Here is a 14,843-nt window from a genome sequence, read left to right as displayed (position 1 = left end):
ATGTGATTTGAAGCTCTCTGGGAGGTTGGAAATTGAAACCCACAAAAGCATAGCAGAAGTGATAAAGGGTGGCCTTTTCTTTTGTTTTCCTAATCTATATTGAGCATCCCACTGGATATAGGAAGAAGAAATCTCCTAAATTGTGATGTGCTATAGAGAAGGAATGGGATATTTCATTACTTGTAACACTGAGCTCACCTCTTGTTTGGAATAATAACTTAAGACAACAATAAATACTAACAATAATCTTTTTTTTCCCCTCTTGTTTTAGGGTATTATTGATTACATCTTCTACTCTAAACCTCAGCTAAACATACTTGGCATTCTTGGACCTTTGGATCATCATTGGTTAATAGAGAACAATATAAGTGGTTGTCCACATCCACTCATCCCTTCTGACCACTTCTCACTTTTTGCACAACTGGAGCTTTTGCTGCCTTTCCTGCCTCCTGTAAATGGAATCCATCTCCCTGGCAGGAGGTAGTCAAATACATTTTAGAGGGCAACCTCAATCTAACTTGTACAATTGTAAAATCTGAATATAGAGGAGTGAGGTATGGCCAACAGGGATTTTTTTTCTTAATAATCTTAATCTTAAATCTAATTATTTGCTAAAGACATAGTAAAAGCCAGGTGCTATCAACAGACACAATTCTGAGCCCAATATACTTTGTATACTGTTCCACAGCGATTGGTGCATTTGCACCTTTCTTTAATACATTGCAATTAACCTTCCTGTTTCTTTTCTCCAACGTGACATTTTCATGCCTTGAAATAGGGAATTGTTATACAGTGTATTCTCTTTGCACAGTTATCTGTAGCACTACTTTTTTGAGGCCAGTAGGAACATCCACAGAACATTCTCCGTACTTCACTCCCTCCTTTTTCAGACTTGTTTGTAAAATATAGAATTTGAATTTAGCCTTTATTGATTGTATATGAACAACAGAAAACCTGATTTATGAGATTTTGTACTTTAAAAAAAAAAAGAAAAATCAGATTTGGAAAATGATTGTATTGTAAACTAAGGCTAAATTTTTATCTGTTTTCATGTGTTATAAAGGCCAGCGTGTAAAAGAGGTTGTCACAGGTTTTCTCTGCTAATGATTTGCACTGTTAGGGTTTCGTTAGCCCTTTTATACTACTTTTTATGTTCAATTGAGAACGTTGCTTTCAAAATCCAAACCTATAAAATATTAATGTCTTACAGAGAGAACGAAATACATTCTATTTCTGATAAAAAAAAGAAAGAGGCATAGAGTTCTCACAGAACAGATAAGCTGAGCAGTGAATATAAGTAGACCTGAATGGATTGAAAGTTATTGCTGATGTGTACACAGTCAGACATTTTTTTCATCTCTGACTTTTGAAGTAAAATCTAGGATACTTGTGTACAGCTTCTTCATTTCTGTTTTAAATATTTGTCCTATCTCCACTGTGCCTGCTTAAATTTGTTCTCAACTAGCACTGCCTGTGCATGCAGAGAGATCCTGTGCATCCTCTTTTATTTTTTTAAATAATGTTAACATTTGTGAAAATTTTATGAAGATACTTTTGTATAAGCTGTGGCATCTTTTTTCCTTTGTGAAGCATTGAATATCACACTTTGGAACATGTTCAGGTTATGGGTACACAGTTTCTAGCTTCTAATGCCCATGCACTGCTTCTTTCAGTGTCATTGCACAGTGCCGTTTTTCCCACTAAGAGTTACTATCATGTGGATTCTCTTTCGTTTGTGTGTTCCTCAGTTTCTGAAAGTATAATTCCTTGAAGATAAAATCCTAGCCCTACATTTTCTATTAATGAAGCAGTGTAAAATAAATGCATCTTCAATACAGGTCCCAAAGACAATTCTTCAGATCATATTTTAAAGTGACCAAGTCTTATTTTAAAGTGTCAAGCAAGACCGAAGTTATAGTGTACCCTCAGTGCCATTTGTGTCATGAAGCCAAGTAAATAACAGCTTACAAATTTAACTTGTCTATTTGTATCCTAAAAGGGAGAATTCATCATCTCCTTAAACTAATACAACTTGAATAATAAATGTAAAAAAAAAAAAATTAATAATGGAGATAGAGCTTGGTCTTAAACAGCTTTTGTTTCAGCTGCGGGCAGGGAAGCAAAAGGACACTGAGCATTAAGAGAAAACTTTCTAAATATTGTGAATTTTTTATATATAAGAGAATTGATTGGTAATAATGATTCAAAATTTTATTGAAAAGTATCAGCACACAAATGTGCTCAAACCGTTCTGTTTTAAGCTCAAAGAAAAATTGCAAACAGTTCGGATGTGTAAAATGTACATTTTAAAATTTCAATACGAGAAATTTTGATCTTGAATCCTTGTCTGGGACCTGATCTCTTGGGGTTATCTTGTTTTGGTTTTAGTTGTAAAAACACCAAACATGTCCAGTTTATAATCAGTACATTGAAATGCTGGTAGTATTGCTGTAGTAGATTTAATGCGTAGTGTTATTTTTTTTCTGTTTGTTTTTTGGGGTTTTTTTGTAAAGTGTGAATAAAAGGTGTTTTACTCATGTTTCCTTAATGATGTCTTGGTAATGTACATCATGACAATTTCCAGTAATGATGAGCCAATTTAGCTTGTCAGACTAAGCAAACTATTTTTCTTTTCTGATATCTGGATTGTGTAAGAAGTCCAGAAAGCTTTACGGAAGGGGAAGGGAAGCACTTACTCATTTTGTATTTTTTTAGAGGGGGATAATTTACTTTAATAGATGCTGGAGCTTGAGTGCACTTGTTAGATTCTAAAGGTTTGAGCTTTATCCAGTATGTGTTCTCCTCTATTGCTTAGTCTTAAAAAATATTTGAATTTATGACAGCATGTGAAAATATGGCCCCTTGTGCTTTTGGAGACACAACTGTTCCTGCTTAGTCACCTTATGGTCTAAGGGTCCATTTGAATAACCATTTCCTCCAGCTTTTATAGTAGTCCATCAGGTCCTGATTGAAAACCCTCTGAATCCATTGAAGACACTCCTTTGACTTCACTGGGTTTTAACTGGACAGCAGCTGTGACTCAGGGGCTGAAGGAAGGAAGGAGAAATGTTTTGAAAATAGGGAAACACCAGATGGCACCAAAACAGAGCTGAGATAAACTTTGTCAAACAATCTCTCAAAGAAAATACATTCTTGTGTCAAACAAATCTAACTCTAAAGTCTCAATTTCCAGCTATAACATAGAATAAGGCAATAAACCGTGTCTTCACAAAATCAAAATGTTTGCTTCATAGTTTTTAACATGAAATGGTTATTTGCAATATTTTTATTCAAGGTGGTTTTGGGTGTTGCCATAATGTACCTTCAGTGTTCTTGTTGTAAAAGCACATACAGCAAAAGTCACAGAACATCCTTGGGGTTGAAAGGATTTATTTAGGTAAGACCAGGCTTTTTTCCACTTAAAATACACTCTACCATATCTTGTCTAGTTTTATTTACATTTACCAAGAGTTCTGGGTGTCAAAGTGTAAATTGAACTACACCCTTAACTAAAACAATTGTTTAGAGTACAAGACTAATACCACAAGTTACTGCTTTTAACATAACACAAGTAGGGGGGAAAGAGCATATAAATTGGTGTGTGTTGTAATTATTTTGTCCTTTTAGCAGCTTTAAATTAAAGATAAATTTGGCTAGCATTGGACTGAACTGATTTTAAGAACATTGTATGCATCTTTGATATAACTTCAGCAAATCTCTCAAGGTTGTTTTTGTTTTTTTTAATAGCAGGCTTAGAAAATAGCTTATGCTTTGCTTTTTCAACCATGCAAAACCTGCATGAAAGACAAAATAATTGCAACACCATTATGGGGGAGGGGGAAAAAGAAAACTAATTACACTGTAAAACTTTGAAAAGTTCAGTTAACCGCTTCAGTAGCAAAGCCTTTCTCATCCAGCCGGACACAGTATTTTTTAGTATGTTAACTGCTATTCTTTTCTTTTGGTTGCATAAATTTGTAACACTTAAGTGTCTTGGTATGTTTAAGTAGTGTCTAAAATAGAATATCTTAGTCTTTATTCACAGTACTTCTGTATAATGTGTAATGCACTGGACTAACTCTTGTTTACCATTCATGTAACAAAAACCAGCACATTATCTGCACTAAGCTCAAAGAATGTTGCATTTGTCTATAGGCAGCTCTTCAATAAGATAAATGGGAAACTGAATATGGTCTGATGGTAAACAAGGGCTTTTACTGTTCTCTTCAGTGGAACTTTCTTCTTGGTCAAATTTTAACTAGTTAGTATTATATTTATATACAGGGTCTTCTTTTTCTTTACCAATGTATTTTCCTACTCATAGCTGACCAATAAATCCAGTATCTGTTTCAAACCTTCTTGAAGTCTAATTCATATTTTAACTTGATTAGTAAAGGTCTTCCTCAAGAGTTACAGCCAAAGTGAGTGAAGTGTGTGAAGGGTATAATGGAAGCATAAGGAACTGGTTAATCCCAGAAGGACCCTGCTGTGCTTCCTGATCTGCACACCAGAAATCTGCTCTGCTCACTTGGGTTTGGATTTCAAAGTGAAGGCATGATCAGAAGTGCCTCCAGAGCTTGTGGAGAACCCTGTCCAAACCTACTCAGAGCTCAACTCCTTGTGTTCATTGCTGGCCACCCTCTGACCTTCCAGGTCAGTCTGTAGGATCAGCTGTGCAGTGGAGTTTCTGTCTCAGTCCTGTAGACCCCGCTCCTTCCTTCCTCTTACTGCTCCAGAAGCACAAAGCAGACTTGGGGTCTGACAGCAGGAAGGGATTCAAATACTCAGTTTACTGTGGGAGGGAAACAAGGTGAAGACTTTTCCAACTTCTTTTTCAGGAATGAGATGCAGCAAACTCTTGTCCTTGGTGTATTTTCATACCCTGTTCTTTGCAGGTGACGCTGTCTCAGTGTCTGTAACAGCCTCACCACATTTGGTGTGATGTGATGCCACTGTGATCACTGGCAGCAGGAACCATCAGACACCTGAGCACACTTGTGTGTGTGTGGAACACTGAGGCACCCAATACCTCTCCTGGCACCACTGCCCTCCTCAGAGCCCCTGTTCTGTCTGTTGGTGCTGATTTGCTATGAAATAAATGATCGAGTTCAGTGTTCCCATAAATACCACAGGCCCCACAATGTTCAGCTTGTTTGTAGGTTTAAAATGTGCTCTCAAAGCAGCTGTAAGTCCCCAGCAGTGTGGTGGGTGCCTTGCAGGCCTAGCTATGATTTCTCCTTGGTTTTGTGTCTTGGGTGAGATGTTAATTCCCAACACATTTGCAGGATTGCCACTAGATGGTGTGGGAAACACAGACTTGAGCTGCACACAGCTTGAACCTACTTCAGTGCATGCACAAAGTGTGGCTTGTAGAATTATTCTGAAGAATATTTGGGGGAATTCAGGCCCAGGGATGAACCTTTTCTCGTGGCTGCAGCTGGTTTGGTAACTTCCATACCAACTAATACTGGTTTTATAAATCCAGCTGTCATGATGGGAATGAAAGGGACCTTCTTGGTCCTTGGTGACAAAATTATTCAGTAGGGCCTTCCCTTGTTGCATTAATCAATCTACTTAAGGTTATGTTTTCAGATGAGTGCAGTTGTTGCATGGTTCCAGACTGGAGTTTACAAGCTCCTAAATAGAATCTGCAAACCTGACATGTAAGTATGGGGAGAGCTGTTTGTAGGAAACTGCCAAAGCTAACAGAGAGGCCAGTGTCCTCTTCAGAGAATGTGGGGAGGAAACAGCACCTCTCCCTCAAAGGCAAAGGGCTGAGCTGAGCCTGTGTCCTGTCATCAGCCAGGTCAAAGAAATCTTGTCTTTGCTAAACTTTAGTAAAATAACTGGAGCTAATTTAATAGAATTGACTACACAACCTCTCTGGACAGACTCTGGTTATTGGTCCTTCATACCCCATATCCACTGTCTGTTTAGTGATGGAAAAAAAGTAGGATTTGGGCCTTCTAGGGTGAGAATCTCCTAAATCAAGGCAGTTGACAGTGTGGCTTGTCTTTTCTACTGGCACTGGTGAGGCAGAGGAACATTAAAACCTGTGGAATTGAGCCCAAAAAGAAAAAGTTAAGTGGAAAGGACAAGACTCAGCCAGGTACATGAAGTGACCTCTTGGGAGAAGCCATACTTCACTAAAGGTGTGTTCTGGTTCGTTCCTTGCTTTCCATCCTCCTTTCCTAACCCAAAGGCAGTAATGGTTTACTCTGTATATGTTCCCTTACTCTGTATGGAAAGCAGTAAATCTAATTAAGTTATTTATGGGGATCTTTGGTACAGTTCAATATTTTCTTATTCCAAAATAAGCCTAGTGTTCTCACAGTTTATCAGTTTTTAAAAGATAAGACAGTACATTTTGGTTAAATCTTCCTATTGTATCAGTGGACAGCACTGATTTATTTAAAAATGCTAGGTATTTATTGTAAAAAAGCACACACTACAGAAAATAAAAACATACATACCCTCCTTCTGGGTTTTAGTGGCCACAGAGATTTAAGTAACACAGAGGTCACTTGATGAGGCTACACTTTTTTTTTTTTTTTTTAATAGAGTCTTAAGTTTTGTCTGCAGTTTTCTGGTCTCTGGGAACATGCCAGGCTCCAGTGGTTTGTGAGAGTGCTTCATGGCCAGCATGGTGCTGGGGTGCTGGGAACCAGGTCCTTGCCACACTTGTGCACTCACCTGTGTCATGGGGTGTGTGTGCTGCAGCCATGGAGCAGCTGCTGCAGGCTCAGAAGGATGAATTACAGGTTCCTGTGCAAAGGAGACCAGTGCAGATGGTGAATGTTTGCCTAACTCTGAAAACTGAGCTTCAGGGGGAACCTCATCCACTCCAGAGCTCTCTGGAAGGAGGCTGCAGCCCCTTAGGGGTTGGTCTCTTCTCCCAGGCAAGCAGCAACAGAACAAGAGGAAATGGTCAGTCAGGAAAAGTTTACATTGGGTATTAGATTTCTCTAGAAATGTATTCATGCAAAGGGTTCTCAAGCATTGGAACAGGCTTCCCAGAGAAGTGATGGAGTGGCCATCCCTGGAGGGATTTAAAGGATGTTTAGCTGTGGCACCTGGGGACAAGGTGGGCTTGGCAGTGCTGGTTATTGGCTGGCCAGATTTCCAGTGAATAACAGCAACACCCAGTGCAACTCCACATGCACTGCCCAGGGAGACAAGATCAAGTCAAACATACTTTTTTTCCTTCAACTGCTCTTTGATTTTCAGTTTCTGGCTTCACAAATTTATGTATTGTCATGTCCTTTGCAGTGTTTTTAGCTGGTGTGTGAGGCAGCTGAAGGTTTTCAGTGCCTTAGCTGTTCTCTGAGAGGCTGTACCCCTGTGGAAGTGGGGGCTATGCCTGCTAATGCTTGCAGGGAGTAAGCCAGGAGTACTTCTGGTGTAAATTGAGGTGGTAGACTACAGGAAGGATTGGGATTACCCTGTCTAACATTTTCTCCCTCAAATGGAATCACTTACACACAGACCAGTGAGGGAGGAGGGAGATGAACAAAAGGTAGGAATCTGGGTCTTGGCCCAAAACAGCCAACAGGAAATTTTCCATTGACTCCACTGGGCTTTCACTGGGAAAACACAATCAGGAGCACAGAAAATGAAGTTCCCACGTGTGCATGTGGAACAGCCTTTCTTCCCTGAGACCTGTCCTCACTCCCAAAGCCCTGCAGGCACCAGGGCAGTGTCTGACCTGTGGCACCCAGCACAGGATTCACATCCCACTGAACTGAGTTTGCATTTTTGCTGGGTCCAGTGCCAAGTCTCTGGCATGGCTGTACAATTTAATTAGGCTTTCAATTTGATAGTGTGAAAACTGCAGTTTCAACTTGTTCCATCAGCCTCAGGAGTCAGCCAGCCTTTCCCTTACATTTGTCCATGTACTCATGTCCTGTAGGAACTGGTGAAATGAAAAAAGAGAAGGAACCACCTGGAACTGGAATACATGTTCCTCTTTTACCTCTGTGATTCTTTGCTTGCTCTGAAAAATCTGTTTCTGTATAATTATTTTTTTCTTATATGTTTGGGTAATCTTTTTCCCCTAAGTAGGAATGATTTCCATCCTACAGAAAGCAGAAATAATTCCAAAAGCCAGCAGCTGACTGAAGCTCCTGGGTGTCTGGGTGGTGGAGCAGGCAACACCTGCAGTCCCCAGCTTGGGCTCTGGGGTTGGTTCTGCTCCCTCTTGTCCTGCAGGTGAGAAGCTCATCCCATGAGCTGAGGGACTTCAGCAAGGGTAAAACTTCTCTGCATTGAGCAGAAAGATTCATTTCTGTGCAGATCAGATGGTCTGAGGAGGGTACAGAGCCATGGCCTTGTCCTGCTGGAGCCCCTGTCCACAGCAGGATGAGCAATGTGCCCTCAGTCTGTCAGGAGGGTTGGTTCCCTCCTGTCCCCAGGACAAGGAATGCCTGTGGTGCAGTGCTTTGTTTTCATAGTGATTTTAAAGGTACTGTACTGCTGGCCTGGAACACTCTGTACAAGGTTCTGAGAGCAAGGACTTCTTAAATACATCTGCAAATGTTCTGATCCATAAAGATCTGTGAGTCTGTCTTGTTGAGGTACAATGGAGCTGAGACACCTTGGGAGCTTGTTTGGATCAGGATGTGCAAAAACCACTTCTCTAAAAAAAAAACAAACCCAATTATGTGTGACAAACGACTGTGTAAATGTGGTGCTTGATACTGTTGATGAGAAAGGAAAGCATTCTAGTAAAGGCTAATTACAATGTTTGGTTTGATAGCTGGGGCCTCACAGCCCCCACAGGTCTCAGAGTCTGACAAAGTGAGTCAGACCATTGCTATTTCTGGAAAAACAGGGAAAAACAGGAAATGATAAAAATATTGTTTAATTTCCTTTTGAAATTAAATTGCTAGAATTGGTATTAGATACAACAAAATGTGGTGAGGTGGTTGGGTGAGGATTTGCTTCATTGTCAATTTTGGCAGTGAATACAAAAATGAGTGGCTTCAAACTGACAGAGGGCAGGGTTATATTGGGTATTAGGAAGTTCTTCCTTGTGAGGCCCTGCAAAGATTCCCAGAGGAGCTGTGGCTGCTCCATCCCTGGAAATATTCAAGGTCAGGCTGGATGTGGCTTGGAGAAACCTGGTCTAATGGGAGATGTCCCCACCCATGGCAGGGGGCTGGAATGAGATGATCTTTAAGGTCCAAACCATTCTATGATACTATGAAAATACAATGGGCATCACAAATTTTGCCAAGCCTAATGTGGTGATTTTTAAATGCTTTTCTTTCTATCTTGTATCCTTTGCAATGCACCGTAGGAAGGAGGCCTCATCTTTGGGCACAGAATCCAAAGATTTCTGCTGCCTGTCTGAGATCACCTGGTAATTTTCTGTTGCCAGCATTAGCCTCAGAGAGACTCTTCTCTCAGAATGCTGTTGTTGAAGACAGTGCAGTTTAATGAAGTGAACTGATGTGCTCAGAGCAGCTGCACTGCCCTTGCTGTCACATGCAGTGCCTTGTGCCTGCTGGCCAATTGTGCCAGGAGCACTCCTACATGTCAGAAAAATGTGCAGGGATTATGGATGTTTGTCAGCATCTTTCTACTGAAAAATAAAGCCTAGGAAAAGGTTATACTGGGCACCCCAGCCTCCACCTTCCACCCCCATGGCAAGTCCCACCTTGGAGCCCTGGTGCAGTGTCTGCCAACCTGGAGAGTGAACTCTATTCCAAAATCCTGAGGATTTTGCTCCTCTTTTCCTTGTTGCAAGACCCAACCTGTTTGGCTCTTTTTGGTGGTGGAAACCACCACTCCCATTATCCCCCTAACACTTCTCTATAATCCCATTGTTGGCTTCTGGATCCAGCTATTTACCCCACATGTTTTCCTGGTTAGCACTATTGTACAGTTATATAATTAATTTGGTTAATTATGCTTAGAAGATTTTCAGAGTGGAGGCACAAGCAGCTCATCTGCAGCCAGTTCATGGTGTGGTTCATTCCCTTCGTGAGAAATTGTTGATCTGAAGCTTAGAGGCAGCAGAGAAAGGAAACTTTCATTTTCTGCCTCTGAAATGACAAGGGGAGGGTTTTGCTGGGTGCTGCAGCAAGGATCAGTTGTCACTTTGGTCTCGAGAACTTCCTAGAGCAGGCAGTGCTTTATTATTCCAGGGAAGAGAAGATACTTTGCAATAGATCCTGCTATTTGCTTGTTGCTATAAAAAGCCTGGGAAAGGGAGGTGGGGAGGAATCTGTTCTAAACCCAGCTGGTACCAGCTCAGCCCTTCAGGGAAGCACAACATTTAATTTCTCTTGTATTTCTTTGACCCAGTTAGCATTGCACAAATGTTCCTGATCACAGGACTGTCTAATCCTCTCTTGGATCCTGCTGAATTTTATCTTGTTGACATCCTGCAGCAATTAATTCCAGGAGCTGACCCTGCACAGCAAGGAGGGTGTTGTTTTCTGTCTGTGTGCCCTTGTTCCAGCAAACCAGCTTTGAGCAGAGGCACCTGGAGGGTCAGCACAGAATCTGGCACCTGAGGCAGGGATGTCACCATCCCTGGAGGGCTGGGGATGCCTCACACCCCAGCACACCTGAAGGAACATTGCTGGACATTGACTGAGCAGCTCAAATGTCACCACCAGAGCCTGGCTGTGCTTTATGTCAGCGTGCAGTGCCTGAAGGAGCAGGTGCAGTGAGGTTTTTGGGGAGAGCTGGGACTGAGCCAGGCTGGAAGCAGCAGCAGCAGAGTCCCAGCTCTGCTGGGAGAGCTGCTCCCCATCAGCTCCTCTGGGCAGGAGCAGGAACTCACCTGCAACATCTGTACCACCAAACTCTCCTTACCTGCAGACAGTGCCAGTCACCCCCAGTGCCACTTAGACCCCATCTGTCCTAAATTGTGGTCTGGAGTAGGACTGGGATGTTTCTGGATCCAAAACCAGGCATGATCAGGCCTGTGCTTGTGTTTGCTTCCCCTAAAAACAGTTTTATTTTTTACTGTTTTGCACAGCAGGCTCTGTGAGCAAGGACCATGTGCAGGTTCCTTTGCTCCTTCTGCAAACCAAGCTCCATCTGAAGCTCCCAGCTCATCCCACTAAAGAGGCTGGAATGGTTTTTAGGCTCAGCATTCAGGGGTGGCCACTCTGCATTTCCAGAGCCCCCAGCTCCACAGGGCCTGCTGGGAGGCTGGCACTGCTGAGCAGCCATGAAGGGCATTTGTGAGCCAACATCACAATTTATTCTGAGCAGTTTTTGGTGCTTCTGTAGCATGACCTGAGGGGGAGTGTGAAGAACATCTGGAGCAAATTTGGTATTTCTGGTGTAATTTCTTTGGAGCCTGGACATTTGAGATGTGGCATCTCCCTGTTCTGAAGCTGAGCTAGTGGAGCTCAGCCAGTGCTCATTGAGTGAATTGGAACAATATAAAAACATAAAATAATTAAGGTTGGAAAAGCCCTCTAAGATGACTGACTTCAGCACAGCCCTGCCAAACCCACTGCTAAGCCATGCTCCTGAGTGCCACACCTACAAGTTTTTAACACTTCTAGGGACAGTGATTCCACCATTTCCTTGGCAGCCTGTTCCAGGGCTTGACAACCCATCCAGAAATTATTCCCAATAAGAAATCTAAACCTCTCCTGGCCCAGCTTGAGGCCATTTCCTCTGGTCCTGCCACTTGTTACCTGGGAGGAGAGACCAGCACCCACCTGGCCACAAGCTCCTTTCAGAGGGTTCAGAGAGCAGCCCAGCACATCTGGTACAAACCACGTTCTCTCTCTCCCACATACTCCCCATCCAGGAAAAAATAACAAAACACTCAGCTAAGCACAGCTGACTTGCAACGGTGACCTTGTGCTGGCAGATGAGATGTGGCAGTGTCCCTGCTGGCTCCCTCTGCTCTCCCCCTGCCTGACCAGCGGCTCTGCAGAGCAGGGATTTGCTGATCCTGAGGGACAAAGCCCCTGCAGGTGTGTGAGGCACAGCAGATAAAGCCTTGTGGTTTACACACAGTTTTTGCTAAGCTCACAACAGCCTGATGGGGCTTTCAGCTGGGTTAATTTAAAAGCAAAGACATGAAATGGTTGATACAATGCTAATACACACAAATAAATAAAGTTATAATTTTCTTTTTCTCATCAGCTGCTATTAGAAATCTGTGCTTTGAATGCAGCACCCCATTATCCCCATTACAAGGCCATTCCAAAGCACTTAAAGGCTCCCTTTGATTTAAATGGCATTTGGTCAAACTTTATGAAGCAACAAGCTGGTATTCTAAAAATGCCCAGTCTTTCTACAGCTCTTTGCAACAGCCCTAGGAAGCATTGCCTCCAGGAGCATTAATTCCAGGAAGGCTGCAATTACCAGGAACAATATCTCTCTATTTACACAACATGTATTTTGCATCAGCTCTAGCTGGTGTCAAGCAAATTGGATTATCCTTGAGAATCCCTGAGCATGGGGAAAGGCCACAAGCCCATGATGTGGCATTCAGGGGTCATCCCTGCTGTCAACTGTGGCCCATATAAGTGATGCCAGCCACAAAAACACACGTGGGCCCTGGTGAGCAAGGCAGAGAGCTGTGCCTGAATGTTCTGTCTCTTCAAACACAAGCAGCAAAGCTTTCAGCCACCACTTCAGAGCACTCTTCTGCCCATGGTTACAGCTGCAAATGGAAAATACAAAATACTTTGCCATTAATCACAGTGCTGATGGTTCAGTCAAGGTTTCATTCAAAGCTAAGGGATTCCTGCTTAGTCACTAAATGCAGTTTAACTTCATTCTGCATCATGATAAATGAAGTAGTCTCCACTTAGGAAGGCTCAAAGTTAATTAAAATATGCCTTTAATGAGCAATTAGGCCCAAATGCAGGCACTTCAGGGCAGGGGGAAAGCCTGAAGCACCACCCACAAAGCCCCTGCTTGCAGCTGAGGCATCCTTGGGTTTTGCCTCAGGCTCAGGTCTGATCTCCTTTAAAGATGGGAGCCTTAAGTTTTCCTTGGAGCTTTAAGAGTTGGATTTTTTTCTGAAATCAAAAATATCTGCTTTAATCCTAACTTTAGAGTTAAAGACCTTTTTAGGAACTGATTTTGCTTACCTTGCTCATAGCCCTCCATCCCCTCCCTGTTTGTGTGCAGCCCTTTGATCTGCTCCTGCTCGTCTCTCACATTACAGTCCCTGTCTGTAATCACTCTGCACTGCTCAGATTTTAGTTTGTTTATCATCATCTCTCTTGCTGGCTGTCTGTGTGGGCACAGCAAGGCCCCTCCTGGGTGGGTGAGGCTCTCTGTGCTGCAGGAGCTTCTGAGCAGCTCCTGCACTGCACAGCTCTGATCACGGAGCTGTTGCTTCCTCACCTTTGGTTTCAGCTGATGGGCATCTTTGTCATTTAAAGACAAGAATCTGAGGAAAGAGTGGGACAGTTTTCTTTCTGCCTTGCCATCCCTGGTTTGTAAATTCTGGTCATGATTTTCTGTGTCCAAATGCATTTACAGTTTGCAGCAGGAAGAGGCTGCATGATCATGCGAGCAAAATTGCCATGAATGCTCACAGTTTGCTGTGAACTGGATGTGAAGTCTGAGACTGAAAGCTGCTGGTGGGATTTGGATACCAATTCCCCATTCAAATTAATCCAAATCCCTTTGGCAGTTCTGATGATCCAAATAAATGAGATTTTTCTGCCAGTGACTTCAAATGCAGAGCCTGCCATGAGATTGGCCATGGAAGCAGCACGGCTTTTATCTCTCTCTGTGACCTAAATTCCAAGATAAGGTTTTCTTTCTTGTCTGGAAGCACTTCTGAACAGGCAGCAACTTCTGCAGGCTTACCCTGACCAGTGACTCCTCAGGGGCTGTTCTGCAGAGAGAGAAGGAGGGGGAGCATTTTCTGATGGCCCAGGTGTGCATCCATGGGGAGAACAGGGAGAAAAGTGCTGTACAACCATAGGCCACGTTACCCCAGCCAATAGCATCCAATTTGTGTTCCTTTGGTAGGACTGCAGGCTCCCTCAGCAGGCAGAGAGGCTGTGACAGGGAGGGACAAGGCTGCTCCAATCCCCATCCCCTCCCTGAACCAGCCCAAAGTACACCTGCAGCAGGTGGGTGGTGTTGTACAGCTGCAGAACTGCCTTGTCCAGGGAACCGGTGCCTATTTAATTGTGCAATGATTTCACAAGGACCATCACAGTCATTTCCAACAAAGCTGATGGTGAAGAAGGAGAAGACTGTGCTTTTCAAAACAGGATTTAAATGAACCTGAATAGAAACAACCCTCCCTGTCTGCTGCCTCTGTCCTGTGTTAAACCAGCTTTTCTTTTCTTACCTGTCACAGCTTCTACTGCACAGCTGGAATTCCTCAGCCTGAGGCTCCTGGCCCTGCCACTCCTGCTGGGAGCTGCCCTGCTCACTCACTGCCACCACCAGCCCCACATTTCCCTCCTCCCTTCCCTGCCTTGCCACTTCTATGACCCTAATTTGCCTCTTTGTCTCTTTGCCCCCATCTTTGCTGCATCCCAGCAGCTTTGGCTCCTCTTGAAAAACCCAGTTGCTTGAGTAGAATCTCAGTTTTCACTAAAGTATTCTCCAGAAAGAGCCAGTTCATTCCAAAGCTTCATTGCTCCAAACCTGGCTGCTCCTGGAGCTAGCACTGTGTTTTTAAATGGCCCCAGCTCTGAGCCCAACCCTGCCATCACCACAGCCCCCCAAACCTGCTCCCAGTCCTACATCAGAGGAGCTGGAGGCTTTTCCCAGCCTCCTGGGCTGCAGCTCTCTCTGCTGCTGTGCCTCTGTGCTCTGGAGACAAAAGGTGATGGGTTCCAGGCATGTAGAGACCTGCAGGACTGTGGCAGCTGAGAAGGAACCCCAGC

General features: G+C 43.2%; 1 protein-coding gene across 2 annotated transcripts in view; it reads left to right on the top strand.

The window, feature by feature from the left end:
- CNOT6 (CCR4-NOT transcription complex subunit 6) overlaps positions 1–4,358 on the top strand; it is a 32,682-nt gene extending 28,324 nt beyond the window's left edge. For both annotated transcript variants that reach the window (XM_054642622.2, XM_054642620.2), the window contains exon 12: positions 272–4,358. In XM_054642622.2, the coding sequence (XP_054498597.1) occupies positions 272–484 (213 nt within the window). In that variant the 3' untranslated portion in view covers positions 485–4,358. The remainder of the gene's footprint in view (positions 1–271) is intronic.
- Positions 4,359–14,843: the final 10,485 nt, after the last annotated feature.

This window comes from Agelaius phoeniceus, chromosome 15 (genome assembly GCF_051311805.1).
Source record: "Agelaius phoeniceus isolate bAgePho1 chromosome 15, bAgePho1.hap1, whole genome shotgun sequence".
In the NCBI taxonomy this organism is placed as follows: domain Eukaryota; kingdom Metazoa; phylum Chordata; class Aves; order Passeriformes; family Icteridae; genus Agelaius; species Agelaius phoeniceus.
This window is presented reverse-complemented; position numbering and strand designations above follow the sequence as displayed.